A 27,702-nucleotide genomic window follows, 5' to 3' on the forward strand; every position below is an offset into this window, starting at 1 on the left:
TCAGCTGCTTGTTGCCCTTCATCTAGTAAAGCTCTGCCTGTTGCGTACTCTTAGGTTTGTGAATCATTCTGCTTTAGGTTGATGGGGTTCAGGACGTGCCACCCCAAAAGAGGACGCTTCGGCATACTGAATATTTAAAAAAAAAATTTTTTTTTTTTAACGTTTATTCAGTTTTTGAGAGACAGAGAGAGACAGAGCACGAGTGAGGGAGACACAGAATCCGAAGCAGGCACAAGGCTCTGAGCTGTCAGCACAGAGCCCGACGCGGGGCTCAAACTCACAATCCGTTGAGATCATGACCAGAGCCAACATCAAGAGTCAGATGCTTAACTGAGCCACCCAGGTGTCCCAAGTATGTTCAACTGATTTTAAAGTTTACTACTTGTCTTCATGTATCAGGACTACCCCATTTCGGAACTTTTAAGTTTACTTTGCCTCGTAGTCCTGTTTGGCTGGCCTTTAAGTGGCTTTCAAGAAAGGCACATGGGAGATGCATGGTCTGAGCCTTTACATATCTGATAATAGGCTGTGTAAATGGCAATTTGGCCGGGTGAGAAATTCTGGCACAACCAACTTTGTTTCTCTGAGCTCTGTAAATGATGCTTCCTTTCCTCCTCAAATTAAGTCCTGTGTACAATGAGAAGTCTGATCCCAACTTGGTTTTTGTTTCCTTCTATGTAACCTATATATCCTGGAGGGAAGGCATTTGTTTGCTTTGTGATTAAGAATGTTCTAGAATGGATGAATCACTAAATTCTACACCTGAACTAATAGTACGCAGTATGTTCACTAACTGGAATTTAAATAAAAACTTAAAAAAAAAAAAAAAAGAATGTTCTAGAATGTTTCTAGCTGTAGACTTCCCTCCATTACTTTTGCTGGGATAGAGTTCATTCTGTTTAGTTTGAATGCTCCATACATTTGTACCTATCGTATGGAATTATCGCTTCCTGTGTCCATTTTTTGTTCTTTCATCCTTGGGACGAACACAATGATTCTCAAGTCGTCTCCTGTTCTGAGTCTTCCGTTTGGTATCATCCTCTCTTTACCATCATTTTGTCCTTTTGCCTGCATTCTGAAAGAGCTCCTCAGGATTCTTCCGGAGCACTCATCTGATTTTCTACAGGGCCACCCTGGTTCTTTACTAGTCCATCATGATTTTAATCATGTTCCTGCAATTTAAGCCCGTTTGCAGGCATTTCTTACTTGCCCACCTGACTTCATCTTGTCTGCCTCCTTGTATATCCTGATGTCATTAAAAACAAAAAAAACAAAAAACAAAGTCTCATCCTCTTTACGTTTCAACCTTTTTGCTGAAAGGGCTTCCTGTTTCCTGGAGATGCTGTATTCTTGCATTCTACGCAAGTTTATACAGAGCTTTCGCAAATGATGTTTTGTAGTCCTTGCCCCCTCAGCAATTCATCTTTAAATATGTTCTCCACAATACTCCCTTTCCTTTAGTCCTCAATATATATTTTAAATGGGTTACGTATTACGTGTATGTTTTCCTTCTTTATTCATTTGCAAAGCGAGTAAAGCTATATCCGGAAGGATACATGAGGGAAGCTATATCCAGACTTGGTGTTTGCCAAAGGACACTATGTTTAGATTCCCCACTGGCTCTGTCCACTGTCTACTTGGATACTTGTGAGTTCTCTTCCCTCAAAACTAGCCTGGCACTCAGGGCGCCTGGGTGGCTCAGTCAGCTGAGCGTCCAACTTCAGCTCAGGTCACGATCTCACGGTTTGAGAGTTTGAGCCCCGCATCGGGCTCTCTGCTGTCAGCACAGAGTCCACTTTGGATCCTCAGTCCTCCTCTCTCTGCCCTTACCCCACTCACACACTCTCACAAAAATCAACAAAACATTACAAAACAAACAAACAAACAACTAGCCTGGCACTCAAACAGATGCGCTGGACCTAGGTGAGGTCACATCCCTGTCACAGTGCAAGACAATCACACACACGCTGAGTCAATGGCGTCCATTTGACAGACATTCAGGTTCTTCCTACCCCCACATGCGTCCACACGTGTGTGCTTCACACACGGGGCTCATGACCCTCAGGGACATAATCCATCAAGATCAGTCCTTTCCTACGGCCAATCCTTTTTTCTTTCGGAAGTTATGCTGTGTGGGATGATAAGAGAGAACAGGATTTGGGCTCCCTGAAATCAAAGGGCTGCCTGCCAGGTTTGTTTTTTTTTTTTTTTTTTTTGGCTGCTGAAGGCCCTGTTTCTCTGAGCAAAGGAGAGACATAAAGAATCTTCCTGCTTTTCTTCAGGAGCACAGGGCTTTGCTGTGTGTCATACACCAAGGATGGCCAGACCATGGATACATTTGTTGTTGTTGTTTTTAATGCAGCCCCACGAGGCTAATAGTCAGGAGAAACTCCTCTAAGACTGAAGCAGTTTGTCGGTCTCAGCTATGGGTTTCTGGCTTTTGCTAGGTCTTTCTAACATTTCAGAGGGACACAAGAGAAACCACGTTTCAGCTGGCTGCCTTAATTCGATGTAGAGATGTACTCATTCCTTAGGTGGATCTTTGAATTCCACTGTTCCTAGAAAGCCCGGTGAACAGGAAGAGGAGGAAATTCCTCTCGGTTTGAATCTAAGCTGCCGACCATCGTTTCTCCTGGCAAACACTTCACTCTGCTTCCATGCTGCCACCTTGACACTCTGTGGGTGGCTTTTCAATGTGCCGGCACACTGGGGTCTGTCCTTTACAGGCCAAGGCTACGTCTGTTCAACTCCATTCTCCATCATCTCGTCGGCCATCTCACCTCCAGCTTTAATGTTACGAAAATTTCAGACACTCCAGACAGAACCTGAAGGCAGAGGTCAGGGGGAAGCACAGGGCAAGGAGGAGGGTCCGTCTCCAGCCTGCTCAGCTCACCGCTCACTTTCTTGGGCGGTCTGTAGGGGAGCATGCCATCTGTCTGGAAAGCAATGGGGTCGGCTGGCCTAGGAAGTCTCTAAGATTCCTTCCACTTGGAGCATCGCTGTCTGCAAATTGACGTTCACGGCGCGTATTTATGCTCTGTTTTCAGGGTATCACCTATGTCCCAAGTTCTATGTTCCTAGTCTGGATACTGATTAGGTTGTGAAAGGTCCTTCATCCTAGAAGTAACTCCTAACTTCGGAGGATCACAGGAGGCCTTGGAGAAGAGGATGGCTGTAGCTGCCCTCCCTCCCAGAACGCAGATACAAAATTCCGCATGTTAACTTTGGGGGTCTCCCTGACGCCCTGCAGCTGGCGTGGGGCTGGTGGGGGGATAGCCACAGATCAGAAGCTAAGCACTTGCTGTAAGGTAAACACTGCTGCTCAACCACTTGGAGTTACTTCATACAGATCGTCTGAAAGACGGGGGATTCAGGTTTCGGGGCAGACGCTTCTGCAAAGAATTAAGATAAAGGGAAGCCACAGTGAAGTGATTCCCCCTCCCTCGGGGACAGAGAGTTGAGGGAAAGGCGTCTTCTTTGGGGATGAACGAACTCTAGGCTCCATCAATACCGGATTGCAGCAGAGCTTGGCAAAATCGGCCCCAGGAGATAGAGGGATCCTAGACATGTAAGACCAGCCTGTGTCCAGCAGGACTGAATTCAAATGAGAGAGCAGGGGCGTCGAGGCGGACATCTGAGTGTCTGTGAGACTGGCCCAGGGAGAAGCTTCTGGGTGTTTCCCTTCAAGGACTTTTGGCCCCAGAAGCACAGCTGACTCTATCTCGGGATAAATGTGAAATCTTAGCCTGATGCCCTCAACGTCTATCTAATTCCATCATAATTCCATGTTCACTTGGCAGAGTTCTGAATCCCCTGAGGTCTGTTTACAGGGAAAGAAGGCATTAATTACCCCAGCGGATTTCTGCTATTTGTGGTCTATGGGACAGTGCTATACAGGGTAATCAATAAAATGGGTTCATTATGATTCGCTTTCTTGGGTATCTTGACTATACAGGCTGCTCTGATCAAGCAAGCAGACACGTGGATGGCTTTATTTCTCTCTGTAAAATGATGGCGTCTGAGAGGACTACGTTGGATTTGTTCTCTAGGTGCCTGGCTGCCTCTGAACGGTAACAAGAGTGAATCTCGGGGCTCAAAAAATGGAAGGGCCAGAGTTATTAGCTGTTATTACCTGCCTTGAGATGCTACCACATTTCCACATGACCATCCGCTTTATGTAATCGGGTGCTCTGGTTTTAATAACTTACCCCCAACACCATCCCAAACATACCTTTTTTTTTTTTTTTTTTTTTTTTGGTTTTAGTTTTAAGTAAATCTAACCTACTATAAAACTAGCACTTGAAATACCCAGAGCTGCAGCTCTCTAATGTTACTGTGTCTAAGAATCACCTCGGGAGAACTCATTAACGACAGAGGTTTGCAGTTTCCACTGTTGGAGAAGTGGGTTCAGGATGTCTGAGGTGGGAGAGTCGTCTGCATACTGAACAGAATCCTGCTTTGAGAAACGTGGCATGGAGATGCGGTTACAGACCCACCGGACTGACGTTAATCAGTCACAGAGGGTACTTGGCCCACCGAGACACCCCCCTCCCCACCTGCCATTCCTACACTCAGCCACAAACCAAGCACTGCTCCTTCTCTCGGGGCCTCTCCGGTCTGCAGGGTGTGGAGGGCAGGTTCTGAATCAACACTCACGCAAGCGATCCATCAACTGCCACCAAGAACATTTCGGTCATGTTTTCAAGGAAACTCCCAGGACACAGAACAGAAACATTCTTCCGGGACTCAAGTTCTAGCTCCGCCTCGTCACCGGGCAGATCCCCGAAACCCCCTAAGCCTCCATTTCTTCATCTGTAGGCTGGAGAGAAGAGTCTCACTCAATAGGAACTATAATACTAAACGGGATTATGCAAGTAAAACCACCAGCACGGTGTTTGGCACAAAGTAAGTAGCAACTTTTAACTACTCTTATCAGCAGGGCGCCTGGGTGGCTCAGTTGGTTAAGCGTCCAACTTCAGCTCAGGTCACAATCTTATGGTTGGTGAGTTCGAGCCCCACGTCTGTGCTGACAGAAGAGAGCCCGCTTTGGATCCTCTGCCCCCCCACCCCACCCCAGCTCATTCTCTGTCTCTCTCTCTCCAAATAAATAAACTTAAAACAAAACAAACTATTCTTTTTTTTTTTTAATTTTTTTTTTTTAACGTTTGTTTATTTTTGAGACAGAGAGAGACAGAGCATGAACGGGGGAGGGGCAGAGAGAGAGGGAGACACAGAATCGGAAGCAGGCTCCAGGCTCTGAGCCATCAGCCCAGAGCCCGACGCGGGGCTCGAACTCACGGACCGCGAGATAGTGACCTGAGCTGAAGTCGGCCGCTTAACCGACTGAGCCACCCAGGCACCCCCAAACTATTCTTGTCATCAGTGTCATCCAGGAAAAAACCAGCCATCCCACGGACACTGAGACTTACTAAGTGCCAGGCACCCTTGTAAGTGGGGGGATTCTGCCGAGTAAACAAGTAAAACAAAAAAACAAGTGAACGTAAGGGTCCTGGGTGCATGGCAGCAACACTGCAGCGGGGAGAGAACTTTCCGTCCACAGAGGGAGCATATAATACTGGGATGGATCTGACCTTGGGAAGGCTGCTCCTGGGCTCGCGCGGCCGCCCTGCAAGCCCCAGGGCATGAGACTTTCTGGTTCTGGGTCTCACTGACAGAGCTTTTGTCCATACTAACCTTTAGACACCCGTCAAACCTGGAGACTCTGGGCATCAGCCCCCCACCTCCCCGCCGCCCCGCTCCCAATCCAGGGCATCAAAGCGCTCCAAAGACAAGGAGTGATGACAAATGCAGTTTGCTAAGAGGAGAGAGGGAGGGGCAGGGGAAGGTGCCATTACTCAGTTCTCTCCTAAATGGTTCCTTTTGTGTTTCTGGCTGCATAATCATCATCTCCCCCCTGCCCGCCCCAGCTGATAGGATGTTTTCCTCAGAGGAGTGAGAGGATCCCAGAGACGATACCAGAGATGAAGAGGGGAAGAACTCGAACTGGGTTCGGCTGACCTGTCTCCACAAAGTCGTTGCTTTCTATCAAGGCTGGTTAAGCTTGAGTAACTGGGGAGGGGAGCGGAAGGTACTTCCTGCCTCTCCCCCCTTCTGCCCCCTCAGTCTGATTACTTCCCCTCCATCCGTGCTTAAAATAGATGGAGCTGAACTGAAAATAACCGAGGAGATTAAATTAAATTAAATCAGGCCTGGCTCTAAGGCAGCTGCTAATAAAATCATAAAGCGTTCACATCGGTGTGGCAAAGACGAACATGCTTATTGGGTCTTTATTTTTACCCCCGAAGTCGCTGAACCTTCCAGAGGCAAAGCCAAACGAAATCAGCCTTCTGTGCCCTTTATACAAGGGACTAGGTGCAGACACCTGTGAGGCTGGTGACGGGCAGGAAATCTGTTCTCGTGAGAAGCCCGAGGGAGCCCCATCTTTCGGTGGACTCTGCCGGGCTTCCCTGCCAGGAATGTGCCGGCTGCGTGGGAGGCCGGGGTAGCCAGTAACAGCCCACACGTGAGGGCCGTACTTCCTCCAAAGGGACAAAGTGTCCCACCCCAGGCCTCTCTCCCAACCCCCTCAGGACCGAAGACTCTCCCATACATTCTTGGGTCACCAAAAAAGGGGTCTGCGCTGATCCCGAGGGATGCACTTACCAGGAGCCACGGGGGTGGGGTGGGGGTTGGTGTCAACAAGAGACCACAATTAGCCTTTGTCTCTAGAAGACCACAGTTTTTGGAGAGAGGGCCAAAGTAACAATAAACCGCGTTCCCAACCTCTCTGTTACACCATTGCCGTCTTTAATCTGAAAATGCCAAGCTGCAGATAAACATTAATTAAACTTGTGATGTCAGGGCTAAGGGCTTTTTACCTGGAAAAGCCTCTTACCACCTCAACCGCAGTTAAAAAAAAAAAAATCTAGAAGTTCTCATTACCTTTGGGGTCTGACTAGGCCCATCGGTCAAGAGGGGTGCCCGCCCCAAGGTGACCACGTGCATCAAACCTAGCACATGAACTGAATTAATTCTGAAAAGATTGGGGGCTGAAGATCTTGGGTGTAGGACTTTTAATAACCAGGCTGCTCGTAGAACCACAGCCAAGGTGCCAAGGCAGTCACTGAATCGAAAACCAGCCAAGTGGAGAGGGGAAACAGGAAACGTCCCAGTACTGTAGGGCCCACAAGTCAAAGACTATCCACAGGATGAAGATTCCGTTCCTCGGGAGGCCTCAAGAGGTGGGCATTTGAGATCTAAGTGCTTTAGGGAGGACAGAATGGAGTGGGGGACCTGCTGTTCCCAGCAAAATCACCACCGTTTACAAACCAAGCAGGAGACAACATCAATTCCCCAACCGAGGGAGAGACTAATGGTGATGATTCACAGATAAAAGGTACCTTGCTTTGTCTTTCCTTTGCTGAATGGAAGCCAGGTCACCTGACTTTTTTTTCCCCCGGGAGAGAGGCTAAGAAGCCAAGAGGCATTGTTAGCATGTTGCCAACTGGTCCATTCTCGCAGTTGGAAATGCTCAGGAAAGCAAGGCCCTGGGGGTGACAGGCCGAGAGTCTCTAGGACCAAGTAAGCCACGCAGCCTGTAGACAAAGCTGCCCAGGGGGAGGGTCATTTCGGGCCACACCGTTCACAAGCCAGGCTGGAGGGCTTTGTCCAGTTCCCAGGCCCTAATCAAACGTCTCCACCTTCCTGGCACCCGTTCTACCTTTTAACCATGGCCCCCTTCACAAAATGCCACTTCCTGGGGGTAAAGCCATCACTAAATCTCTTCTACATCAACACCATTTATGCTTGAGACCTGGTGTGCTGTTTCACAGCTTCTAAATGAGAGGGGTGATTAATGTGCTGGGTGGCTGGACTGGACAAATAGAGCCAAATCCATTTTTCCTTTATCCCTGGCTGTTTCTGGAAACTGGCCAGGGCAGGGATAGGTTTTGTTCAAAAGGGACTGATGAGTCATATCCAACTTTTGTACAGAAGCTTAGACACAGCCGCTGCTCTTCAGTAACTTCGTGGATGTGCAACATGGTTGAAGGAAAAAGGCACCAAATTGAAAGGCAGGAGCCTGGCTTCGGTTCCTGCTCCCAAAGCAACCTTCTGCACAGCCCCGCCTGCCAGCTCCCGGTCATACCGTGTCACTTATCATCTTGTCTGCTTAGCACCGCTTCCTGCTCCTGCGAAATGTCCTTCCCTCACCTTGCCCGCCCTCTTCTAAGACTCTGTGCATCAGCCAGTGTCAAGGGGTCCAGAGCTGGCACATGACCCACAGTGAGCCGATGAATCCCTTCCCTGGGAGTCTGGATCGTGAAGCAGTTAGAGGCAAAACTGGAGAACCGTCCAGGGCCATGCTTTCTGCAATGTGGGGAGAGCCCAACGTGCTATGGAAGGACGAATGACAGCAGTTCGTATATGGACGAGGGGATACAGAAAGCCAGCTCCTGTTTCTCGTTGCTTCCAGGGTCCCACAGCATTCCCACTGTAGCAGATTTCTTTTGATAATTTCTTCTCCGTGAGTGGACTAAAGTTTGGTTTTGTCCCTTACACGTCCAGACACCCTACATCTAGCAGTCATGTTCCCTCTCTGAGTCGTGTGTGTGTGCGTGCACGTGTGTTTCCACATCTAGACCAAAGAGGTTGGGCCGTATCAGTGGTTCTCAAACTGTTCCACAGTCTCCTCACGGGTCAAGGAGGAGGAGGGATGTGGGGGCTCCAACCTCTCCCCTTTAACCAGAGGAGCTCTTAATGTTTAATGGGAATCTCTCTCCAAATAAGATTGCTCTGAAAGGCATCTGCTGTTCAAACTTGTCCGAAAGTCACCACACCCAATGCTTCTCAAGTCTCATCCAGTTAGAGACTTGCTGGGGCCCCTGGTTCTGTCAGTTCCTCAAGAGGGGCCATGCTGACTGGCCCCAGCAATTAGCTCTCTCTCTGGTGTGTGTGTGATGCTCCCGCGGTAAAATGCGAGAGCCACAGGGAACCTCAGAGTGCATACAGTTTAAGTGCCTTCATATGAATTTGCAGAGGAGGAAGGGGAAACCTAGGGGGGTAAAGATGAGAGTGAGGCACACGGCAGGTTAGAATCTTGAGGGCTGATATTCTCAGCTTAACACACACACGTTCTATTCACGGAGCTCTTTCAATTATCAAGGTGCAGATTCCAGGGTGTTCCTAGGTCATGCTTGGTAGGCACGGTAAAGGAAGACAAACGAAAGCTGGGGGTAGGTCTTCCTGGGTGTGGCTGGAATCCTGTGGTTATAGTTGACATCATGAACAAGTCCCTAAAGAGTTACGGGTCAGTAAATGACACAGCAGATTCCTTGAACTGTATCAGCTTAAATGTGGCTGGAACACAACTCTTCATAGAGCAACGATCCCTAATGCTTACTGAACATTAGTTAGTGGCAGAGCTGGGAGTCAATCCCAATCGATCTGACCATAAAACCAATAGCACAGTTTCTCCTAAAACCAGATCACTTTTATTATCTTAGACACCCCCTGTATTCTTTCTTCATGCAGCGTTGGTCATTTAACGCGTGCTGAGGTTTTGTTTTTCGGGTTTTGTTTTTGTTTTTAATATAATGGCATGCTTCAAGAAGCTCAAAGTTTTAAGGATGACGGAGTCTCTGCTCTCTTGTGGGGCTGGGGTAGGGGGACTGAAATGGGCCTCAGGGTCATCCAGAGTAGCTGGGAATTAGTACGATCTAGGAGGCTGCACTGTGCTGGTTGAAACGTGTGACGCACTCACTTTCCTTTCTGGTCTTCTTGGCGGATGTTTACCCACGAGAGTTCTGTGGGTACCCACCCAGGCAGCCCACAAAAGGAGGGTGGCAATACACAGAGAAACACGTCCTGCCCACCCTCCGTTCCAGCAGTGGTTGGCTACAGGCAGAGTGTCTTAAAGGGAGAGAGATGTCAGCAGGGTGTTTTCCAGAACAAGAGTCCTCCTCCCTCCACCTCCCCACTGGGTGTTCCACGAAACAGGCATTTCTTTTGATTACATGCCTGCCTCCAGTGGGTCTAAGCTGGTGAAGCGACACTTTCTTTAGCGTAACTTTCCCCAAATTCAGCACCCCCACCTCGAACACTTTTACAGGAAGTGCGCCTTGCATCTGTTCTTGCTTCATTATTCTAGGAAAAAATGCTTGACTTAGTTTTAAAAGGGGCTCTGACTGTCTTTAATTAACCACAGAACCTGCATTAATTGCCAAGGAAAATGGGTGGTAAAGTACAATCACTGTTCTCCCCAGGAAAGAGCGTCTCCCGCGGGGGACACTCTGGTGCAAAGCTTCTGCAGGTGGCTGTTCCCTACCTTATTCAAATGGGCATATTTTAGAAGAGCCCCAGGAGCGAACTCAACTCCTATTTTCTCAAGAAATCTGCACTCTTTCCAAGTGGAAATGCCTAGAAGCGGAGATGAACATAGTCTGATGTTTCTCTGCACCATTTCAGTGCTAATAACCAGAGCACGTGTACACGTATTAGCTGGAGGTTCCTTTCAAGATGTTTGGAAAAGAATGTTTGTGGGGTGTCAGAACAGCTCAGTGCTGAAAGGGACCAAAAGACAGCATCTGCCGCTTCTGGCTTTTTAGTGGACCACTCTCATCCACCTGTGAGGATGAAATGAATCGAGGCAGGAGAAACCTCTGCATTACTTTTGAGACATTTCTATTGGTGAACCACAGGTCTCCCAAACACTGAATGTTCAAGTTTTCCAACCTTGTGGTGGGCGCATGGGGAAACCAAAAGGGGCATTTATCCGCTATTTGTTTTCTCTTCCGTCCTAATCCCCTTAACATCTCCTCTCCCCATCAAAGAGTTAAAAAAAGTTTCAATCATGTGATCAAAAAGACATCATTTGCAAGCCTCTAAGAGATTCCTCACTTGTCTGATGCATTTACTTTCTAGAAGAAGATCAAGTTCCTTGCAATAATTTCATGGCAATTAATCTTGTGCTTAAATGATAATCCTATAATTAGAAGCAATTAAAATCCTGCACAAGAATGACCCACTCAGTCAATGTCAATGTCCCTGTCTGCTAATGGCGTAATCTTGAAAAAGGCTCCAGAAATGTTTCTTTTTTTCTTTCTTTTTTTTTTTCCCCTCCCCTTCCCAGGAATGCAGGCATTCAAAGCCCATCTTCAAGAGTGCTCCTTCATGGCAGGAACTACTGAAGTCAAAGTGGATGATGACTGAGGTCCCTGCAAAGAATCCAGGGGCTTAAGATCCTCCTAAGCAGGAAGAACAGAAACTGTGGCACTTTGAGCTTAGATACCAGGGTATTTTAAGACAAAGGCACACGCCGCATTAAGGAAATGACATGGGATTTTGCCCTTTGCCCCAGTCTTGCCGCCTCCCACGGACACCCAGTGACTAAGCAGCCACCGTGGAGAGCTATGTCTGAACTGCTGCACAGAGAACCATGCAGGAATGACAACACGTAGGAGGGCAGGCAGCTAGTTAGCACACGCCTGACATTTAGCTCTGCCACGGATAGGCCAGGATGAGGTGCCACAGTCAGGATGTAAATAAGGACACGTTCCTTTTGAGAGGATGAACCTCTTTCTTGGCTGAGAAGTGTTTCTCTAAAGGATCCCGGAAGTCACGTGGCTTCCAGAATTAAGTAAAATAGGATCATTAAAAAAAATTTTTTTTTAAGTTTATTTATTTTGAGAGCGCGCACACATGAGTGGGAGAGGGGCAGAGAGAGAGGGAGAGAGAGAGAGAATCCCAAGCAGGCTTTGTGCTGCCAGCGCAGAGCCCAAGGCGGGGCTCGAACTCATGAAACTGCGAGACCGTGACCTGAGCTGAAACCAAGAGTCGTGCGCTTAAGCGATGGAGCCACCCAGGTGTGCCTAAAATAGAATCATTTTTACTTGACCAGACCTAGGGTCAAAATGGGAAGAGCTGCTTGGATCTGGGATGTAAACAGCACAGTATAAAAACCAAGTGAGTTTCTTATTCTGTGCCTCCTGGATACTTCCATCAACATCATCTGCCCAACAAACACATTAGGCACAGTTCAAGGCACTAGGCGGGATATAAGAGGTAAGACAACCTCCTTGTCCTTGAAGGGCCAACGGTCTGGTAGAGAGAGATTAACATGCAAATCAATGTAAGTGAAATCACATTATAAATGTTATAAAGGGCCTGGGGGGAAAGTGGTCAATTTTAGGCAAGGTAGGAAATGTTAGGAGGGGCTTCATAAAGATATCCGGAGCTGAGTATGAAAAAGATGTTCCTGAGAGAGTGGGGGACATGGCATACGCAAAGGTGAGGAGGAGGGAAACAGTCTGTCCCCCTGGGAAAACAGCACACAGCTTTCTTGACCATCGGAACAGTGTGTCAAAGGGGGGGTGGTTCGGGGCGGGGGAACACAAGGGATAAGACTGGGGAGGCAGGCAGGTATTGGCTGATGAGGGGGTGACACATACATATGACATGTGATGTTGAGGAATAGTCAGTCGAGGAAGGAGACAGAGTAGATAAACCCCTTGAAAACATGCCAGGCATCACCTGGAAACATATGCATTTGAATGCAACAATGTGCAAGTGCTTTTCCGGGTAAGTATACTACTTTGTGTTTTTAGCTTAGACGCAGTTCTGATTTTCTTTTGCAAAGGATGTGCCGGGATGTCAAGCACCAGCAAGCTCAAGGCAGGTGACCGCCCGAGATGGGTTCCTCCAAGACTATGGGAAAGTGAGAGCGGGGAAGGCTCTACAATGGGAAAGAACCAGAGCCTGTCAGAAAAAGCCAGCGATGGCAGGGTGAGAAAGGACACGGGCAGGTCACATGTCTGGCCGAACACATCCTGAGGGGGGATTTGTTTCCATCCTTCTTTGCCCATTTTAATTCCTTTTTTTCCCAGCCAGATTTCCTGCTGCCATTTTTATTTCCAGCCATCATCTAAGCCTTGGGAAACGGAGGCTGGGGGGCAATGACGACAGACCCTCACTCACGATGGTGCCAACGGCGCTGTAGGAATTACAGGGGCCGCAGGACTGTCACAGAGTAGTCTCCCCTGTCAGTTAACTGCAGGGCGGAAATGTGAAGTTGCAAACACTTCAGCAACAGTGTGGGTAGCGTCTGCGCCGAAGGGAAGGGGTCGTGAGCTGGTACGTAATTTCTCAGCAGAGCCAGGGGCCGGCTGCGTGAGAGTATGGGAGGCTGGTGCCCGGGGCCTGGGGTGGAGTCTCCTCCACTCTGCAGCTGCGTGACCTCGGGCAGGCCCCGGGGAGCTCTTTCAGCTTGTCTCCCCAGTTACAAAATGACGATAACGACGGCACTTTTCTCGAAGGGTTGTGGTGAATTCATATACAAAAAGGCTTCCAATCAAGACCCGGTACATGGAAAGTACTGATCGACGTTGCCTTCTCTTCTCACAGGACCCAGGTGCTCAAGAAATACTGGTAGTTTCTCTGTTTTGCTCCAAGGTCCCCTTTTCCACATCTGCTACTTGTGTTTTGACCGGCTGCAAGTCCACCAGCATTCCCATCGGGAGCTCTGATGTTGGCTCACCTGGGGGCTTCCTTCCAGCTATGAGTGATCTCCACAGACAGCAACAACAAGTTCCACCTTATCATTGCCCAGGGTTCTGGGAGTTTGGTTTAAATAATTTCAAACCAACTGCGAAGTCAAAAGAACAGTACCACAAACACCTGTATGCCATTCATCTAACTTCACTACGTATCAACATTTTGCCACACACGCTTTCTGTGTGGGCGTGCATGTGCCTACCTGTATTTTCAGTCTTTTGGTTTTTTTGTTTTTCCCGAACCATTTGTAGGATAAGTGGCAGACATCAAGAAAAGTCACCCCAATAGTACTTCAATAATGCCCTCCAAAATCTCATCACCATTATCGTCCACAAATTTCACACTGATAAAAACATCTAAAATACTGTCCAGATTCACATTCTCCCCAAACTGTCACCCCAAGTCCTATTTAGAGCTACTTGTTTTAGATCCAGGACCCAATCAAGACTTACAGATTATACTTGGTTGCCATGTTTCCAGGTTCCTTTACTCAAGAACCATCCCATTGACGGTTTTCGTTTCTCTAGACTCAGGCACTTTGAAAAGTCCAGATTGGTTAACAAGTAGAATGTCCTAATATCTGGATTCATTTGCTTCATACCCCCCATGATTAGATTCAGGTTATCAGATTTTGGCAAAGATACTTGATAGGCCATACTGTGTATCTTCTGTTATATCACCGTAGGAGGCACATCCTTTCAGTTGGCCGTGGGTGGGGGAGGCGGAGCTTGATCACCTGGTTAAGGAAGCATGTATCAAGTGGAGAACAGAACTCACTGGACAACATTAAATCCAAGCGACAGCATTTTGACTATTTACCCTTAGTGGGCTATCATTTAAGGATTTTTAAGAACTGCGATAATATCTCGTGTTTATCCTTTTTTTAAAGTTTGTTTATTCTGAGAGAGAAGGAGAGTGAGCACGCATGAATGGGGAAGGGGCAGAGAGGGGGGAGAGAGAGAATCCTAAGCAGGCTCTGCACTGGCAGTGCAGAACCCGATTTGGGGCTCAAACTCATGAAACGTGAGATCAGGACCTGAGCCAAAAACCAAGAGTTGGACGCTTAACCGACTCATCCGCCCAGGCGCCCCAAGAAATGCAATAGAATCTTGAACTTTATGGAACTGGATTGTTCTTAGAGTCACCAGTAACTGTATGAATTCTGAAATTCTGCTGCATATCATGTGGGGAAGAGCAAAGGATAAACTTATTGATGTCATCAGGAACCAGGGATCAGGAGGTGGAAGAGAAAGGACTGGAGAAAGGTAAGGAAGAACCCGGGACAATCAGAACCAGAGGCACTAGTGTGCAGTCATTAAAAGAAAAAAACAAAAAGATTCTGCCCTCTGTCTACTGCAAGGACTGAGAAGCCGTAACACCCCAGGAGCAAGGAGCACCCCAGCACCTAGACACCTAGACTTCGGATTCTTATTTCCCAGTTAAAAAAAGAAAAAAGTACCCAGGGTTACTCAGAAACATGAAGTACAATGGGAACTCTCCTGTTCCAGAAAGAAAGGAAGTGTTAACAAAAAGAAAAAAAGAAAAAAGAAACCCTGGTGGGTCATGTCAAAAGGTGAAGGGGGCTCTCACTGGCCATATTTTGAATAATCTGAACAGAAAAAAATTGACAGTCAAAAAGAACTTGTGGGCTCAAACTGCCACTTAAAAAAATGTGGGGGGCGGGGGTAAATGAAAAGCTTTTCTTTCAGACAAATGCCAGCAAATGATCGTAGAAGGAACTGCAGAATTAGAGAGTCACCACTGTGCAACCATGAATGTGATAACTGGTCACGGCCCCTCCGTGGATGCTACGACCCCTGGATGGAAGACTGCTGGTCTCCAAATAGGACACCCAGACTCCTTATTAATTATAAACAGAAAAAGGTGCCTCTGTAGTGGAGGGGTCGAGGAAAATACCCAAACTAGGTGATCAATGGAGTCTCACCAGTAACGGACAATGTGGATACCCCCGAGGGTAAGCCGCTTCTTGCTGACCTCTCTCTGTCCCAAACCCCAGGCCAGCTCCATCGGCTGCATTACCTATCGTGCTCCTGGGCTGGATCCAGATCCCGCAGCCAAGATTTTATTTCGTAGAAATTACCTCTGAGTAATAGCTTCTCCTTTAAGCAAGCAGCTCAGGCCAACTCCTCCTTCCTGGCAGCCTCACGCTGATTATTTTATTCCACAAGCCTGTCCGCCATTGGGGGAAAGATCCCTACAAAGCTTTTAGGAACCAGTGGACCACCTGCTCCGCCCCCTTTCTCGGCATTGACAAAGAAAGTCGAGGGTCACTGTGAACCTCAGGGTGAGGTCCGGAGTTCAGGCTTGGAGACTGATGCTCTGTCCTTGTTGAAAACCTAGCCACTTGCAACTTAAAATCCTCCTGTTTCAAAAAGACATATTTAACCCAGAGCCCATACTCCATGACCCCTAAGAACTGTGCAGTCTGTAAACCTGAGGACTGTAGCCCTGATCCCCTGAAAATGGAAAGAAGTTTCCTTCCAGCTCTCCCCACCTGACACTCAAAATTTGCCAAATCCTGGACTGTGTCGAACCTCCTGAACATGCTATGTCCTTCCACAGCTCTGCACCTGTATCTGAAATGCCTTCCTATCTTCACGGTCACCTGCTACATAAAGCTGTCTGCAGCTTTCACAGGGCAGGTGAGGTGTCGCTCACCCAAGCTCTGACCACCCATGAAGGCATCTGGCACACTACCGGTCATTCTTCATTTTTTTTTTTAAATGACTTAATTCCACCTGCCCCCTCCCCTCCAAAGATCACACATTCCACGATAAAAGATATGTCTTAATTATCTTTGCTTCCTTGGTGCCTTGAGAGAGCCTGACACATGTTCAATAGATGTATTAACGAATGGATGAATCAAAGGATGATTGTGACACAAAACTGAATCTCATTGCCTTGACTCTGCAGCCTATGTGCTAACAAGACAGAAAAATACACGGAGGGAATATAATTTAAGAACAATACTCGGGGTGCCTGGGTGGCTCAGTTAGTTGTTTTCGATTTTGGCTCAGGTCATGATCTCACAGTTCATGGGTTCGAGCCCCGCATCAGGCTCTGTGCTGACGACTCAGAGCCTGGAGCCTGCTTTGGATTCTGGGTCTCCCTCTTTTTCTACCCCTCCCCCTGTTCGTTCTCCATCCTTCTCTCTCAATAAATGAATAAGCATTAAAAAAAAAAAAAGTTAAAAAAAAACAACAACAATACCATGACCACAAGTTTCGACTGCTGGGGTGGTGAGGCATGGGCACCAAAATGCACACAGCCTCAGAAGGCAGAGAAGGATGTCACCTTTCTGCTTCAGGGAGTCCCAGATCCTGCCCCCGGCCCTCCCCTCCCCCACAGAACTCAGTGGAGAACTTCGATCTCCACGCCAAATTAACCACCCAGAGTATTTGAGAAAATGAGACTCTTCTGCAGAATAATCTATTTGTGGGAGACATGTGTTCTTGGAGAAGCTGTAAAGCATATGATCTTTTTTCCATTTACTTACAACATTAAATTGAAAATTTGTTCCCACAAGGGAATTTTTTTTTTTACCATTCCTCCAAAAGCCAAATAAGAGAGCGCACAAGAATGTAGAAAACCTATTAAAACCGCATATTGAAAGAAATAAAAACGACACAGTTCAGATAACATCAGCGCCACTGCCCAAAGGCAAAAAAATAAAAATATACCACTAACGCGGAGCCCTTTCCCACGAATACTGTACCAAGCTAGAAAGGAAACTCATCTCTGGTTTCAAAAGGCAGATTTCTGTCCCAAAGCAGGAGTCTATTGGGAGTTTCTATTTTAATTTGGGAATTAGTTTCAATTTGAGCGATTCTGCACAGGTAAAAATGGAGATGAGCTGATCTAACCATTAACACAGCTGCTCAGGGTTTAAAAGCGTTTTCCAAGACAGCACTTGCACTGGGACATAAGCTCCACTCGTGATGGTTGACTGTGTATACCGGGTTCTTCCAAGTGTCTGCGGTTCTCAGTCTCCTCCATGGCGTATCATTTAGCACCCACGTAATCAAGCATTTAATTTTACATGCGCTTGGACTGTCTATTAATTCCTTTTAAAGTTACTTTCTTTCTCCCCTGGCTTTAAGTCTCACATTTGGACCTTCTGCACCTTCACAGAGCCTGTGGAGTGAAGATGGGCTTGCTATTTATTCAAAAGGAGCCCCTTTAATAGGAGAGAATTGGGAGGTTCGCAGCCTCGGGGCTGAAAGCCCCCCGGGGCGTCGGACGTGGACTGGAGCTCTACCGCCATCACTTTCCATTTTGTTACAATTTCTTCCCTTCTCTCAGCTCATTCGCACGACTCGAAAGCAAGGATAATAATAGCAATTTGTGGCACTGTTTGAGGGGTCACTGGAACAAGGAAGAGAAAGCACTCAGCACGAAGAAAGGTCCAGTCTTATAAACACTAAGTATAGAGTACGTACTCAATAAATGGTAGCTACTGTTATTTAAAATGCGTTAAGACAAACTTGTGCCTGAAACTACTAGGTTAGGAGGTTGGGCAGGTAATGCAGCAGGGGGGTGGGGGTGGGGGTGGGGGTGAGGGGGTGGGGGGATCACCAGTAGGTTCTGCTCCAAAGGGGCTTCAGGCTGTAGTTCTTGTAGTCTTTTCCCACTGGAATAAGAGACATCAGAAGTCTTCTCTTTGGCTCTTTTTAAAGCAATTTCTAGTGACTAACTACAGCTACACAGGCACCTGTTTTCTAGAAGTTTATCAGGTACTATTTAAAAACATGTCTACTGGGGTGTCTGGGTGGCTCAGTCAGATAAGCGTCTGACTGCAGCTCGGGTCATGATCTCACGGTTCGTGGGTTCGGGCCCCGCGTCAGGCACTGTGCTGACAGTGTGGAGCCTGAAGCCTGCTTCAGATTCTGTGTCTCCCTCTCTCTCTGTTCCTCCCTTGCTCATGCTCTCTCAAAAATAATATCCAAAAAATAATAAAAATTAAAAAGTGTCTACTTTGATGCTTCAACTATGGTCACAGAAGAACGTTAATATGGCAGAAGGGGACTAGGTGAAGGGAACCCTGTACTACTGGAATTTTTATTTTCTTTGCATTTGGACGGTAAGCTCTACTTATGTTTTTTTTTGTGTTCTCATTACATTAAGGTTAACTCTGATTCTGGAAATCTCAAATTACTCTAAATTAAAAGTTCTGGGCAAATGATTATTACTTAGTTCCTTGAGTTTGGGGCTTTTCCTACTTAGGATTAGGTTTCCTTGACATAAATGATAACCATATTTAAAAAAAGTAGATATGCTATGAATTATGTGTCCCCCCAGAATTCATATGTTGAATCCTTAACCCCTAAGGTGATGGGAACCCCTAACTGCTTGAATATGGGGCCTTGGGGAAATAATGAAGTCATGACAGCAGGGACCTCACTGCTGATGGGATTGGTGCTCTTATAAGAAGACACACCAAAGAGCTTACTTCCTCTCTCTTTCCACTCCCAAGTGAGGACATAGCTAGACAATCATCTACAAACCAAAATAAGAATCCTCACCAAGAACCTTGATCTTGGACTTCCCGGCTTCCAGAGCCGTGCTAAAGAAATGTTTGTTGTTTAAGCCACCTAGTCTATAGTATTTACTATAGCAGCCAGAATTAAGACGAGGTTCCAATTCTTACTGATACTATCGTTGAAATCTACTTCTAGCAATTAAACACTTAACTACTAAATTTACCACCTACTTGGCATGAGTCACTTAATTTTTTTGTACCTTCATCTATAAAGTAAGGGTAAGAAAGTAAACTTCCACACAGGTTCGTAGAATTTAACTATGCCAGGTGCTTAGAAAATGGCCCTTTGGCACTGATGGGCTCAGCTGGTTGAGCGTCTGACTCCTGACTTCAGCTCAGGTCATGATCCCAGGGTCATAAGGATTGAGCCCTGCTTTGGGCTCTGTGCTGAGTGTGGAGCCTGCTTGAGATATTCTCTCTCTCTCTCTCTCTCTCTCTCTCTCTCCCTCCCTCCCTCCCTCCCTCTGCCCCTCTCTACCACTTTCTCTCTCTCAAATTAAAAAAAAAAAGGAAGTACCTCCTTTGTGGGCACCACTCACATTAGCTGCTGTTGCCATTATTATGAAGCCATTGCTGGATTCACATTCCTAGAGCTAGATCTAGGCAAAACATTTTAGACTAATTCTCAAGAGACTTGACTTAGATTGTTGCCGTAAGCTACGCTCGTTGGCTTTCCTGCGTGAAAAGTGTAACTCAATGAAGGGTGTTGTCTCCTAAGATGATCTTACAGTTGTGAATCAGGTTCAACTGTAGGCAATGGTGGGGCAGTTAGTGTGGGAGCCCTAGGACCACACTCCTTGCTGACCCTGCAGGATGGGACCTGACCTTTCTCTTCTGTACCCTGTGCCACTCTAGCCAGGCATCTGTGCCCCTCGGTGCAGTTTTACACGTGCAAGCCTCTCAAGGCTCAGAGTAGACTGCGGAAAACCCGGGCAGCACCACATGGTTGCTGCTTTTATGCCAGGAGAAGGCATGGGGCAGGTGCAGTGTGCAGGGTGCTTTGCTGTATTCGGAAACAGGATGAATGAGAGCTGAACACTTAAAAACCCTGCCCCGGCATTCCGGTCTCACAGTGGGCTGTGCACCTCACAATTAGGCTCCGACTGTTCACCTGCGATGTCTATTATATTGCCAACAGCAGTAGCTTTATAAAGTGAAGGAAAAACACTGAAATGTTTAGCCAATAGGCAGTCTACATTATGCTTCTGAATCCCTTACCACGCACTGCTTTATGGTCATTTTCTCCCAAACTGCACACTCCCTGCTCCCAGCACATGACTTCGACGAGGCAAGAGCCTCAGTAGAAAAAAGAGCAAGGGTAAAGGTGTGACGGTACCGACATTCTCATGGCCCCCAAGGCATGGCCCCTGTCCCTCTGTCACCGGGGGACACTCTCATGGCCCCCAAGGAGCCTCACTTCCTCCGGGCAGACAGCACTGGTGCCCTCAAGGCCAGAGGGGCGCTGGCCGCGAGCCCAGAGGGCAGAGTGGACCCCACCAGCAGCGCCAGTCCAATCAAAGGGAAACGGAGGTGAGAGCCGCGGCCCCAGAGGCGAGGGTGCAAAGCAATGGTCTGAGAAAACGAAGGAACGTCCCTAAAACCAAAAGGTCAAAAGAGATTGTGTGCCCATGACAAGGATGTGATTCATAAATCGGTCTTGACCCTTAGCGACGTTTGGTTTGTTTCACAAGGTGACCCCAGAGGCGAAGCGTGTTGACCCTTTCTTAGCACCTCAACATCTTTTGATTTTTCTCTAAATTCTTACCTGAGGGGGCAGCACTGGGTAGAGAGGTGGATTATTTTTCAAACTAAGAAATACGTGAGGATGTTTTCAGCAGAGAGCTTCCTCTGGAGCTCCTCCTCTCCCCACCCTCCACCCCCTTCAAGGGACCCTGCCAGTTCTCCTTCTACAGTACCTTCCGTTATTTACAAATAAATAACAACACGGTCTTTCCATTTGTTTGATAGCTTAAACTTTCTAAATACAAATGGAAACGTAATACCTTCGCTATTCAAATGAAAACGAACACCCCTGGGAGAGAAAAGAGAGGGTATGGTAGCACACGAGGGAACCCCAAGGACACAGAAACAAGGCAGAAGGCTGACTTGGACCGTAAAACCATAAATCGACACGGAGTGGACCACAGAAAAGATCGGCCAAGTGTCTGAGGACACATGATGAGTCCCGGGCCAACAAGTCTCTAGGACAACTTGTTTCTGGGTATCTTGTGGAGATACCCAGAGTGGATTTGGTGGGAAACCAAAGGAAAGGCCATGCTTTGGCACAGCCCACACAGACACAGCCCCGGGGAGGGAATGTTCTGGGCCGTGGGCGGGGAATCCTGGTCCCCCGACTGCACTGATTACAGGTGGCACCCTTGGTGCCACAAGGAGAAGCAGGGGGTCTGGAGTCGAAATGGCACAGTTCCACCCTGGCTCCTCACCTGCTCTGTGACATTCCCAATTTCTCATCTCTCTCTGCCTCGGTTTCCTCTTCTGGGAAATGAGGCCACTGTGCGGGTGGTTGAGAGGACTAAATCAACGATCTACGGTGAAGTTCTTAGCACCTGATGCAGAGGAAGCGTAACTCGATAACGTGATGGCTGTTTCCTGTTTCCTGTTGGTGTCCTCATGAGGGTGGGCTGATCGGGTCACCGCAGCCTGAGGCCATTACACATCTGGATCATCCACCCATCTCCCCCCACCCTGGTGCACTCCCACCGACGGCATTTTGTTTAATTGGCTTCCTTGTCCCCCTGTCACCGGGGGACGGTACACAGGCCGTGCCGTCAGAGCACCTCCGTCTCCACGGCAGTTCTGACTCTAAGGCACTGGAGCAGCTGGGAAGTCGGCACACAGTGTGGTCTCTGGGGAGGCGTGTTCATGGGAAATCGGTGGCTCGGAGTCTGACCAGCTCCGAGGCGGTGACGGACCCTCTTGACCTTGACCCCAACGCCCTCGGAGAAGCTGCGCATGCCTCACACCTCCACGAGCATGCCTTACCTGTGACGTGGAGCTTTTCATCGGTGACCTCAGCCTTCAGGTAGATCCGGCCCCTCTTCTCTGTGTGGTCCATCCCACAGAGGCTGGGGACATTGATCACACACTGCTTGTGCACGTTCATATCACAGGCTGTGAATCAAGAAAGCAAAGGGTAAGGCTGGACATATGGGCTCAAACCATCACCTCCTCAGTGTTTTGCTGTATGAGCACAAGTGAAAATGAGCTACCCTCTAACTCGATACTTTGCTATAATGTTTTTGGTGACACCAAGAACTGTTAGCAGATGTCCCTTACCACACAGGCTCCGTGTGACAATATCCTTAAAATACCCGTGCCATATTTGTCCAGTCTTAACTGAAGCAAAATACCCCTGCCTGCTCGTCTGTGGATGCTTCAGATATTTAACACTGTACAGAACGCACACAGGTAAATGCATACAAAGCACAGACTGCTTAGTATTTCATGCACGCAGAGGCAAATTATATGCACATTTTAAACAGAGGATATTCTTTGCCAAATAATTTCTTATGCCTTTCTGAGCTGACCACTCAGCAAGAATATGAGTCCGTGGGGCGAGTACAGGAAGTTTGGAAAATTTCTTGCCTTAGTTAACTCTGTATCTCTGAGAAGGCTTCGGTACGTTGCATTCTTTTTTTTTTTTTTTTTTAAAGAACTTGTATTTGAGATTTTAAACCTGTCTTCAAGTATTTAAATATTATTCTAAGTAAAACAAATACACGCTTGGCATGCTGAGCCATTCCTTACCAGCTGACATTACGTGGGTGAGATAGGGAGGAATAAAAAGATCAGTCTTAGTGCCGTGAACCAAAGAAACTCTGGAGAGAATCCTGTGTGCTGAACGCAAACATGAGTGCCTGTGTAGGTGTTCCAGCTCTATCGTCCTTGTCCCTTCAGGCTGCCAAGAGGAGCGATGGCCACTGGACTCCTCACACGCCCCCAACGGGATGCTACGAGGCTCTTCCGTAGCATTCAAGGTGGAGCCTTCGTGTTCGTTTCATTTTGAGTGTTTAACATGGTGAGGTAAATTGCAAAAAGCATCGCAAATAACATAGATTTGCTATAATTCAAGGCGGAAAGGAGGATAATGGTCACAAATGAGGAAAGGACAATCAGCCGATTCACAAACGTGAATTCTGTTTAGGTTTCTATTTCTGAAGCTAACCATTCAGAATCAAGCACCTTGAGGCAGCCAATAGAAACGCTTCTGAAAAGGTGTGCTATCCATCGGACTTGTATTAACCACATCCTATCTGTAAGTGCTTGGGCAGAATTGTAACTTGGAAGAAATAAACACCAGCCTCTCTGCAAAGGACAGGCACAACAGGGACGCAAAAGTGCCCTGGGTTGTATCCCTGTCTTGACTCCCCCATTAGCAGCTTTGAGATCTTGGAAAACTCAAGTGTTCCGTCTGATCCCATTTCCTACTCTGCAAACCAAGTGGCTGCTCTGGACAGTGGTTGCTAAGGTCGTTCCCCTACCAAGCAGAATTGCACACAGTATTGTAACCCTACGACGTGTGAGGCACAGAAAGAGATACCTTCTCTGCGGAAGTTAAGGGAGGTGTTAGGGTCCTGGCACCCGTGAGCTTCTTGGCTTCCCTTGAGGAAGGAGCACAGGCCCCAGAAGCCATACGACTCCAAGGAAAAGAGCTGACCACAAAACAAAACCAAACAAAAGCACTGGCCCAGTTCAGCGGCTTTCAAGATTTTTTAGTAGCGGGACCCATTTTTCCAACAAAATCTTAAGCAGTATCCCAACATATAAACTAGATGAGTGTTCCTTCATTAGCATAAGCCTAGTTAACAAATTCAAATTGATACCATTTATTTGGTATAAGGACATTCGTGGATAACCTATAGAGCCCCCTGGTCCAAACAGAACCGTGAAACCAGCTGTCTCGGTTCAGCCCTGACAGGGCACTTACTTCTGTGCTTTGTTAAAGTTGTCCCGCAGCCCCAAATCCAGACTCAGAACAGAAGCATATGTAGAGATGGTAAATGTCGTTCGACAACATACAACCGGGTTGGCTCTTCGGTTAAGTGGATTCGGCAGCAGAAACTTGGCTGCACGCTCAGCCCTGTGAGTAAAGCTGGCAGAACACGGTCTCCACCATCATCTCCAACTTGTCAAGCTTGAGTGTGTAACACACTGAATGAAGTGTTCACTCTTGTTCCAAGTTTTAAAATACTTAGGAGTGTATTTACAAATGCACTTAGAATTCACATTCGCAGAATCCCTGAAAAACCATGTCTTTGGAATCCCAGGGTTTCTCAAAACACAGAAAACCACTGGTCTGGATCATCACAAAGGTTTTGTTTAGGCTATTAAATTTGACAGCTCTCTAAGGTGAAGAACCCCCATGTGCTGAGAAACCATCCATCTGTTCTATAATGTTCACTTAACCTTGATTTGTATATATACCGCCTTCGTTCCATGCAGGACACACAAAGCTTTTGGCCATAATAGCAACATTTAATGAATGGCAATATATTGATGTTTCCCCAACACTCTCCTGTCTACCAGAAAAACAGGTTCGGTAATTACCTTTTTGTGTCCTAAAAGTAGAAACCATTATTGAAACAGATAAACGGCCTGGAGAATCTCCTAAGAATGATCAAAACAAAGAGTTTCCATAGTTGTTTTCCTTCTACCTGGTGCTTGATGACAATACATGCAGGGCAAAAAAGGAGAATGCAGGGGGGCTGATGCCTTGTCCATGGTCTTCGTGACTCCATCTCTAACCGGACTGACAGAAACTTGATCTGTCCATGAACGTGCAGGGTGAGCAAACTTAAGATGTCTGGTTTTTATTTTCATTGTAGTTTCAGTTTTAAGGAGAGCCTACTGGATTTTTCCACAGTCCACCCACTAATTAGAGACACAGGAAGATAATGACTAGGGTTGCTTAGCTTATCGTGAAGCCTAACCAAATGTGGAATCTGGAGGTGGGGGAGTCTACCTTCAACACATGGCATTTGCTTTGGGGTTTGAGTAGCCTGCATTTTACAGTGATGGAAGATTTCCACACAAAAGACTGTGACAGTACTAACTTCATTTATAAATCGGGTGTTCTTTGTGTGTGTGTGTGTGGGGGGGGTTCACAATCAGGCAAGTAAGTAGTTTAATAAATCAGAACACTGACAGTGGAGCGATCCTATACTTTTCTGGTGTGGTATGTATTTGAACGGGTTCTTTTTATTTATTCAAAAAAATCTTTTTAAATGTTTGTTTATTTTTGAGAGAGAGAACGAGCGAGCATGAGCCGGGGAGAGGCAGAGAGGGAGGGAGACACAGAATCCGAAGCAGGCTCCAGGCTCCCAGCTGTCAGCACAGAGCTCGACGCAGGGCTCGAACTCATGAATGGTGAGATCATGACCCGAGCTGAAGTCGGACACTTAACCGACTGAGCCACCGAGGTGCCCCCGAATAGGGTTTTTTTATTGATGAGTTTGTGTTGAAAAGTTACTAAACCCGAAGTGCTCTGCAAACCCTGCACGTACACGGCAGAGCCTCACCTCATCTAGTGGAAAAGAAAACTTACTTACTGTCACATTTCATCCCTTGATGGATAAGTCCATACAGCAATGACCCACAGTGATCACAGAAGGTGGGGCTTCCATAAGTGTGGATTTTAAACTTGTGCTTGCTCCTGGGGTCCTGGTGGGGAGAAGAAGCGCATTGTTCAGTCCAGTCATGAAAGAAACACATTTTTGGACTAAGCCAAGTTCAGGCCCTGCCTCTTCCCCTCCCCACGTCGAGGTTCAATAGAACCAGACTGTGCACCATTCTCTGGGATAATTGTACGGGTGGTGGTGACTTTGCCACGTTGAGTTTTTATGAGCTGCCCACTTTGAGCCATATAAGAAATACCCATGTTTCCTTTCTTTATGGGGTGTAATTTCCACACACCAGGGTTTTCACCAATGTTACCACCTTAGGACCTAGAATCATAATAGTGCTGGAGGGCAAGCACAGTGTTTTAGATGCCATGGTATTTATTGCTGGGTCTCTCGCGCCTAGCACAGGCTGCAGCACAAGGTAGATACAAAATCAGGGTGTATTTGTGAAGCTGAACGGAATGATCCTGGATCTGCTTAATGGAGTATGGGTGATCTCCTTTTGGGCGAGTTTTCTAGAAGTACAATATTAAGACCAGATATGCACCCAAACCAACAGAGCCATCTTCCTGCTTCTGCACTATTTCCCGTAACATTATATGCATTTGCACAGGGAAGCTCCAAGGTAATCAGGTGAAAATTGGAAATGCACTGAAAGTATACTCCCCGTGGCCCCCTGCTGCCACCTCATTACTTTCCCTAGCATAACATATAAATTACTGAAGGTACAAAACAGCTTTCTCTCAAATAGCCTTTCTGTTCCTCAATCCATAGACAGATAGCAGATAAGGAACTAAACATTATATACAGCCTAGTAGAGTAAGTAAAGAGCATGGGCCCTGCAGTCAGACGGCTTGGGTTCAGTTCCAGGGTGACTACCCCCGAGAAGCGGGACCTCGGACAAATATCATTTCCTCCACAACTGCAAACTGGGAAATTAACAGTACCTATCTTACAGAGCTGTTACGAAGACAAGTCAGTCTTGTTAAATGCTTGGGTGGGTCTATCTGGGTAGATTAGCGCCTCTGCTTCTTGGACCTCCATTACTAATATGCAAACGTAGAGGGTTGAGCAGAAAGACTTTCATGTCCTACTTGAAATATTAAAAAAAATTTCAGGGGCACCTGGGTGGCTCAGTCGGTTGAGCACCTGACTTCGGCTCAGATCACGATCTCGCGGTTTGTGAGTTTAAGCCCCGCATCAGGCTCTGTGCTGACAGTGCTCTGGATTCTGTGTCTCCCTCTCTCTCTGCCCCTCCCCTGCTCTCTCTCAAAAATAAACAAACATTAAAAAAAAAAATTCATACTCAAGTCTGTTTATCAGGGCACTTCCTTGTTGAATTCCTCCTCCTGAATCATTTTTGGTGGCCCAATCAGCTGTAACTACAGAGCTGCCATTGACTGAATTAAGAGAAGACAAAAGAGGAACAAGGTTTTGGGGATGGGCACGAGGTCAACAGCTCCACTGCAGACAAGGTAAGCTTGACTTATCCCGTTAGTCTAGTGCTGTGTATACACGAAAGAAAGATACTCTTGGCTTTTGACTTTCTAAAAGCCTAGATGCTGGTGGTGACTTGAGGGAATTCCAAAGGTGATTTTGATTCTATGAGATGACTTATCTTTTGGTTGACTTTAGAGTCTAAAATCTAGGCCACATATGCCAATGAATTACACAGCTGACCCTTGAACAATGCGGGGGGGAGGAGGGAGTTAGGGGTATCGACACCCACTTCCCCACAGTTGAAAATCCATGTATAACTTTGACTCCTCCCAAACTTAACTACTAATAGCCTACAGTTGACTGGAAGCTTTACCAGGAACATAAAATAGTCGATTAACACATATTTTGTATGCTATAGGTCATATATACTGTAGTCTTGTAATGAAACTAGAAGAAAAAAAATGTTAAGAAAAACAGAAGAGAAAGTAATACAAAATCTATGTATATGTGGAT

General features: G+C 47.0%; 1 protein-coding gene across 2 annotated transcripts in view; it reads right to left on the reverse strand.

Moving 5' to 3' along the window:
- Positions 1 to 27,702, reverse strand: part of PRKCA (protein kinase C alpha) — a 404,971-nt gene that overhangs the window by 102,643 nt on the left and 274,626 nt on the right. For both annotated transcript variants that reach the window (XM_042967753.1, XM_042967754.1), the window contains 2 exons: positions 25,678 to 25,789; positions 22,112 to 22,240 (listed from right to left, as the gene is read on the reverse strand). In XM_042967753.1, coding sequence (XP_042823687.1) covers positions 22,112 to 22,240; positions 25,678 to 25,789 — 241 coding nt within the window. The remainder of the gene's footprint in view (positions 1 to 22,111; positions 22,241 to 25,677; positions 25,790 to 27,702) is intronic.

Source organism: Panthera tigris, chromosome E1, assembly GCF_018350195.1.
Source record: "Panthera tigris isolate Pti1 chromosome E1, P.tigris_Pti1_mat1.1, whole genome shotgun sequence".
NCBI classification, from domain to species: domain Eukaryota; kingdom Metazoa; phylum Chordata; class Mammalia; order Carnivora; family Felidae; genus Panthera; species Panthera tigris.